Source organism: Morone saxatilis, unplaced genomic scaffold (genome assembly GCF_004916995.1).
Source record: "Morone saxatilis isolate NCDOM2014 unplaced genomic scaffold, NCSU_SB_2.0 Contig10, whole genome shotgun sequence".
In the NCBI taxonomy this organism is placed as follows: domain Eukaryota; kingdom Metazoa; phylum Chordata; class Actinopteri; family Moronidae; genus Morone; species Morone saxatilis.
In genome coordinates this window covers 16,615,793-16,623,506 of record NW_023339652.1, presented here as the reverse complement: position 1 = coordinate 16,623,506, position 7,714 = coordinate 16,615,793, and the positions used below count along the sequence as shown (strand labels likewise).

Genomic DNA, 7,714 nt, shown 5'->3' with positions numbered 1-7,714 from the left:
TCACTGACACAGCTTCAACACCAAACAGTGTACACAGAGCAGGAAGTAAACCGGAAATGAGTCAATACGCTTACCGTAGCACGTAGCACGTAGGAGGATCAGGAGGTTCAAAGTCCTTCACTTTTTAGCTACAAAGGTTCATGGATACAGAATAACCACCCAGTTTGTAGATTAAAAACAGCTCATTTTCAGGTAACAAAAAACACGATTCTTATTTTCAGGTAGTTTTGCATATGATATTCAATTTCATCCAATAGATCTCCTAAACGGTACACACTGGACCTTTAAGTATTATTCATGAAGAGTTTAACACTCCAAAACTCAGGGAGTCTGCTACATCAGAAATATGTCCTATGAACTGTCCTCTGAAGACATGTTGCATGTGAAAGGGCTCTTCAGGAGTGTTTCAGCACTTTTCAGCATGTTGTTTTGGTTTTTACAGCCCAACTGCAATGTTTTGGTTCACTCTGATGGCCCTCATCGGTCATTTCCAGTAGTAGCCTTCTTTTTTCAATGACAAATTAATTAAAAATTAAATGAAAACACTACTTGCTCAGCACTAAACAGCAAACACAGTAAGAGACTAGCTGTCAGCAGCTAAAGGAGAGTTCCCAAATGATCCCAAATGAATGCTAATGTTGTTCTCTAACTGCAGGATGTACAACTATTACCAAGTTTACAATATCAGCTTAAAATGTGATAATATAAAAAACAGTGTCAAGCATTTGTGAGAAAGTTTGCATTCTTGATTAATTCTGTAAAAATGTGAGTAAAGCTCAACAAGAGTGGAGCTGTGAGTCAAAGTAACATTACCATGGTATCCACATGAGCATGTTTGTTATGTGGCACACAGATGTAGAGATTAAGGATGACGGGGGGCTTCAGTTGGTCGAGTTGAACCCCATCGACCCCTGGCTGGCTGACCCTCGAGAGCCTCTGGAGCTCCAGAAAGGAGAAGTCAAAGTATGTATCCTGCTGTTCACACAGTCTACTCTTTACACCACACCCCACATTAATAACACTTTAATTCTTACATGAAAATATATAAAAATACAGAGTTTAGAAAACGTTCAAGTTAAAATTTGGACACGTTTTAATTTAGTTTTGTGAAGACATTTAAGGATTGCAGCAGAAAACACAAACAGCTATTAAAAACTGTGAAATTGTGTAATGAAATTGTATAAAATTATCTCCTTTTTTACTTATGTTTAATGCAGAGTGACAACACAATAACAGCCATATGACATACATTGTCATTATTACGTTCTGTAAAAAAGACAAACAATTTTTTTCTTTTTTTCTTTTTCTCTGTAAAATCCTCCACAAAAACAGTGATGGTTCTATGTGTCTTCACTTGGACAGTAGCCAGCTCTGTTCACAGTTTATAAGCATTGTCAGATCCGGCTATTGCGACACAACCGAATCATCAAGGTAACAATGTGACATCTGCCACCTGTAAAATTCTGAACTTCCCTTCCAGGTAACGTACTTAACCCACGCCTGCATGGAGCTGCAGCTGGGACAGAGGCGGTTCATGTTCGACCCGTGGTTAAAGGGTCCTGCATTTGCCAGGGGCTGGTGGCTTTTGCACGAGCCTCCAGCAGACTCCCTGGACAGACTGTGTGCAGCAGATCTCATTTACATCAGCCATATGCACTCTGACCACCTCAGGTAAACTCTGTAGATGTTGCTAAGTAGATACTTTTCCTTTTAATAATAACCCGCCACAGTAGAGTTTTTGTAATGCCATTTTGCCTTCCCAATTCCCGATTATGTTCCATTTCTGCCAATAGATCGTCCTAACTGGACCTTTAAATTAGGCGTCAATGGCAACTTTTAAATATCATTACTGGTGCAACTTGTGAGAGAACACAACACTTCGTCATCACTGTCACCACTCCCTTTCACGAACCAGGTGCCAAATGTCCCTTAAACATAACTGCTACAGGATTTATTCTCACATTTCTTTGTTCAGCTTTGTTATCCTTCTTTTTTTTTTATCTCTCTCTTGACATCAGAACGGTTTGGGGGGAGTGGGTTTCCAAAGCTCTTTGACCATCTGACAAGCACACCTGCATAAGCATTCTGGCAGCATCACTTCTATTTTTGCGCCCACACACAAGAACTAATATAGCAAACTTATTTTTAAAGATCAGAAGAATGAAGAATCGTTTAAAACAATACCAGGCAAACAATGACAATGAGCTGCTACTGTAAAAAAAATAAATAAATACAAAAAGACATTACGCCTTATGTACCTACTATTTGCCTCCAAATTAATATTAGAATTACGATGAACCAAAACAATATATATACGTTTTTATCATTTCCTTTATATCTGTACCGTTTCCTGTCCAAACCAGAAGTGCATTGTATTCACCACAGAAAACAAATCTTTCAAGATCGAATGTCGTAATGAGATGAGAAGGTGTCATGTCATAATTATTTCTAATAGGCATGCAGTGGGCGCGGTAACTCCAGGTTCAAACTGGTCATGGCTTAGGAATTTCATTTACTTATAGCTTAGGATGTATAATGCCTTGTAGGGATCTAACCTGTCCTGTTCTTTTCTAGTTACCCGACACTGAAAGACTTGTCAAAAAGGAGGCCAGATGTCCCCATTTATGTTGGTGACACACTGAGACCTGTCTTTTGGTTAGTAAATGAATGGAGCTCAGTTTAATCCATTAAATCTATTATTAAAAAACTATTTTTAATGTGTTTTAAGTAATTTGTATAAGTATAAGTATTTGTGTGTCCCTCTCTCTGTCTTGATGCAACAGGTATTTGGAGCAAAGCCAAGTCCAGCTGACCAACATCAATGTCGTTCCCTTTGGTGTCTGGCAAGATGTAAGTTACTGCTGCTCACATCTGGTCCAAGGGCAATGACAAAAACTCTTTAATAAATAGAGATATTGTTTAATAATTAGGAATAATGCCATTATGAAATGAACATATTTTAAATATATATATTTTACTATATGAAGTGCTTTAATTAAATAAAAATGTAAAACCTTGCAGTACTATTTTGGGTCTAATACAGAATTACATGTGGATTCAAATTACAGCATAATATGTGTGATCACACTTTATTTTAAGGTACACTAAGACGTAATAACTTGTCATTTGTAAATTAACTGTCAAACTACAACGAGTCACATCTGGTTGCATAAAAACCTGTAAATAGTCAACATAAGCCTTGCACAACCTGTGTCCTGTGATGCTGGAGACACTCCAGGAAACTCTCTCTCAGGGAACAGCACTGAACACAGAATGTATCCTAGAAACAAACATTTAACTACACTGTAATCACAGGGGCAGGGCTTTGTGTTCAAACTTTACAGGTTTTTTATTCATATTATGCTAAATATGGTCTAGAACCACCGTCTATAGCCAAATCCTGGATTATATCAAAGCTTAAGCACAGAGGCGTGTTGAAATGATGTCTGCAGACAGCAGCCATTTTGAGGTGTAACCAATGATACTAATTAGGCTATGTTCCATTTAGTGTAGCAGAGCCTTTCCAGCAGCGTGCCTCTAAGTACGAAGTAAATCATTTCTTCTAATGAGCACCAAATGACCCCGTAAAAAAGTGAAACTATGGTAAATAAAGGTCAAATAAATGTACTGCTGCATTATATTTGATTTCTAATTAGACTATGATCTTGTAAAATGGTGTATAATTATGTATCAAGATCTCCTACTCGATTTTAAATTACAATCTAATTTTGTATTTAGTACTTAAGTATGGCTAATACGGCATTATATGCGGTTTGAATTACAGCATAATTTAGATGTTCGCTTACTGTCTAATAAATGACATAATTTCTAGTTTGGGTCCAAACTGATATAAATTAGGCTTCTTACATCTTATTAATGTACCCTAAGGTATAGTGCCAATTCTGCTACCACGATAATAACTATATTGTATTTAGTGGCTACCCTGTCCCTTGGTTTGTATCAGATTGACGAACACCTGAGATTCATGATCCTGATGGATGGTGTACATCCCGAAATGGACACCTGCATCATCGTTGAATATAAAGGTACATACTTTTCAATGACTTTTCATATTTTAAATACCATCACTAGAGTTGTAGAGTAAAAAATATACATATTTGCAGGCCACATGATCCTGAACACTGTGGACTGCACAAGGCCAAATGGTGGAAGGCTACCAGAGAATGTGGACTTAATGTTGAGTGACTTTGCTGGGGGGGCATCTGGATTCCCCATGACCTTCTCTGGAGGGAAATACAGTGGTGAGGCTCACTTCAGTGGTTAATAATTTCAGTATAGTTAAGTTTAATTATTTTTATATACATCGCAATTCATCCTAAATGTAATAATTTAGTCTATCCATGTTGGTCCTTTTATTTTCTCTTTCAACTGGAACTACTGAAAGATAAAGCTATACCCTCATGAAAAATTTTAGGTTTGTCACAAAATTAGTCTTACAAGTTCAGCTTACCTACATTACAGGTTTAATATTCCAAACAATGGCATAATATTTCAAAGTTAGGGAGCAATATAAAGATCTGACATCTTTTTCTTTAATACACATTTGATGTGTACCACAGTGCTGATGTAAAGATGATGGTATATGTCTGTACCCAGATTCCTGGAAGGAAGGATTTATCAAGAATGAAAGGAAGAAGCTGTTGAATTACAAATCTCAGCTGGTGAAGTCCCTGCAGCCCAGGATCTACTGCCCCTTTGCTGGGTATTTTGTGGAGGCTCATCCATCAGACAGGTAGAGTGTGTATATACACAGATTATCTTCGAGAATAATTAACAATGTAAACAAACAGTAACTATTGTATGTGTAAAAACCTGGCTTAGTGGTACTCTTGGGTTCTTCCAAAAGTGAATGTTTGTCTCTATTGTGTGTACAGATACATTAAGGATACAAACATTAAAAACAGTGCAGAGGACCTCAATGCGCTCATCAATAAGATCGCACCAGAAATCAAGACATGGACACCCAAGCCAGGCGCTGTGCTGGACCTCGGCCTTGCTCTGAGAGACCCCACTAACAGGTTGACAACACACCGAGCACTGTTTGTGTGTGTGTTTGTGTGTTTTATCTCATGTCTGACCGTGGCAAAGAAAAAATGACTCATTCAGTACTTTACAACTAGATACATCCCAGTACATATGTCAGCACAAGGCCGTCTGTTTAGTTTTGGACATCATTTCTATTGGTTATAATAACGCTCTATACAGACCACCTGAGATATAGGAGCATGTTAACATGAGCAGCCAGGTGATCAGACAGGTTGTAAACAAGCCGAACGTTTATCCAGATAATATCTAAACCACTTTATCTAGTGGTGAAACTACAACAAGCAACATTTTCAAGAACAATGCTGTTTCTTTACTGCCAGGATGCCGAATTTTTCTTGGGACATGCAATATAATGACTGAAGTCATTCATTGTTTATTTAAAGCTCCAGTGTGCAACATTCAGGAGGATCTATTGGCAGGAATGGAACATAATATACAAGGGTATGTGTGTAATCACCTAAAAATAGGAATAAGTTGTGTTTTTCTTACCTCAGAATGAAATGTTTTTATCTATACAGGCAGCGTTTCCTTACATCAGAAATGATGAGTTCTGCGTGACCTTGCAATTTTGCCCAATCACCACAACTTTTCTGCGAATTTAATTATTTTAACACTGTAGCTTCCAACAAGTTTCACCAATCATAGTGGTCCCATGCGCAAAACGTTGGGCCATACCCAAGTTCCCTTAGATTTTTAATGAATTATACAATTCAAATCTCAATTATTTTTTTACAGTTTTCAGTGTAAGACATTACACGACAGATGTAGCAACAGTAACTAAAGTGTGCTGAGTTTAGCGAAGGGTCGTGGTGAGTATGTTATTATAACAATTAGGAATGATGGCCAAAATACAAAAAAGATCAAAATTGTAATCGAATGAAATTATCCTTTAAAGTGCACATATGAAGTTCCTATTTTATGTGAATACTTATGTGTAATTCCTTTACTACACTACCAAACATAGTGAGGCCATCACCAGTCCCCCAGCCAGTGCAAAAATCTACAAGGACAGTTGGGATTTCGACATGTATGTGGATGAACTGAACAGTGCCATCAGTTGTGAGATATTTAAACATCAAAGCTGGATCCAGTTTTATTACACCTGGGCAGGCTTTCAAAACTACAACCTTGTTATTCGGGTAAATATACTTTACCAAGCAAAATCCTCTCTGTTCTTTCGCAACTTCTATGGCAGATGCTCTTCCTTTGCATAAACTTTCCTTGGCACTGTAGCATATGAATTACCTCTGGAAGCACATTTGGTTCTGTTGCTTTGTTCTACTAAAGAGTAATGATGTTGAAGAGTCCTGGCTTGATCGTAAGTGCAGTGGTAAGATGTAAGTGCAACATCCCCACTTCAGTTTTTATCAAGTGACCTTTGTTTCTTAGTCTCTTAATAGTGCCACCTATGGCTGTACTTTAACAGCGGTGATGTGCTCACAGTTACAGTACATGCTGATGTTTAGCAGGTACAATGTTTACTATCTTAGCTTAGTGCATTAATATGCTAACATTTACTAATTAACACTAAACAGTATTTGACAAATTGAAATTCTGAACTGCTAGAAGAAAAGTCTGGGGTTCACTCATGGATTCATCCTCTGGAGATGCGTGTACAAACTTCCGTAACAATCTAATAGTTGCAGAGCTGATTCATTCTGGACCAAAGTGGTGGAACAACTGACCAATACCGCTATCCCTACAGCCATGCTGTTAGCATTGCTTATAAATACAAAACTACTTGAGATGGCTCATTTTGGAAATTATGTAATTTAGCTCAACAGAGGGAATGCAAGGACACGTAGAGGTTATATCATGTAATGTTTTTAAACTGAGATTTTAATTGCCTCTGCTCTGTTTCCTCCTCCCCTCTTCCCTTTCCTGCCAGCTTTCAGTCGTCCTCCCCAGCTGCTCTCTCTCTCTCTAAAGCCCCAGTCTGTCCCTCTGGGTAATGAGCTTATTTTGAACTGAAAACTGGTCCTACTGGCTGACCCGCTCTTCCTTTCTTTTCTGTTTGCAACGTCAAAATTGATGTCTGTCTAATAAAATGTCCCAACATGTACGTTCAAGATGATTGAGACAGATGAGAACTTTCAACCCCTTACTGATGGCTATGACTACTTTGTGGACTTTGTGGATCTGTCGTTCCCCACCAAGAGGCCTGACAGAGAGCACTCCTACATAGAGGTGAGACATTTTAAAGACTAACTAACAACACACGGCAGCATAATAGAGCTGTGGGAATTATTTAAACTACCTAACTACCTATATATCAAGTATTAGAAGATACTAATGAAAAAATATTTTACATTTCTGTTACAAACTGATGATTGATCCAATAAGAAACTCAAAACACAGTCTACATGCATACAAAATCCCTGTTATTGTAGCTGACAGGGTCAAAGCTCACACCTATGTGCAAAGAAATTAAGATGCACAAGCAATTGTACAGGAATTTGAATCATAAAAAAGGTTTGAAGTACAATGTGTGTCTATAGAAGTTTCACTAACAAAGACCATGCCAATGGCTGTATGGAATAAGAAAAAATGTATTACACGTTATGAACAAATGTGGAATACTGGGAGGGAAAGGGTCGAGGGATGGAGGGGATGAAAGGATGAAGGGATGATGGGGTAGGGGTCGAGG

General features: G+C 38.0%; 1 protein-coding gene across 1 annotated transcript; it reads left to right on the top strand.

The window, feature by feature from the left end:
• The first annotated feature begins 753 nt into the window (after positions 1–753).
• On the top strand, positions 754–7,654 carry cmah (cytidine monophospho-N-acetylneuraminic acid hydroxylase). The gene is made up of 10 exons (XM_035679747.1): positions 754–963; positions 1,481–1,671; positions 2,575–2,655; positions 2,784–2,850; positions 3,965–4,046; positions 4,125–4,262; positions 4,618–4,753; positions 4,896–5,039; positions 6,032–6,206; positions 7,138–7,654. Exons 1-10 carry the CDS (start codon positions 826–828, stop codon positions 7,273–7,275), a joined length of 1,290 nt encoding a protein of 429 aa, XP_035535640.1. The 5' UTR covers positions 754–825; the 3' UTR covers positions 7,276–7,654.
• Positions 7,655–7,714: the final 60 nt, after the last annotated feature.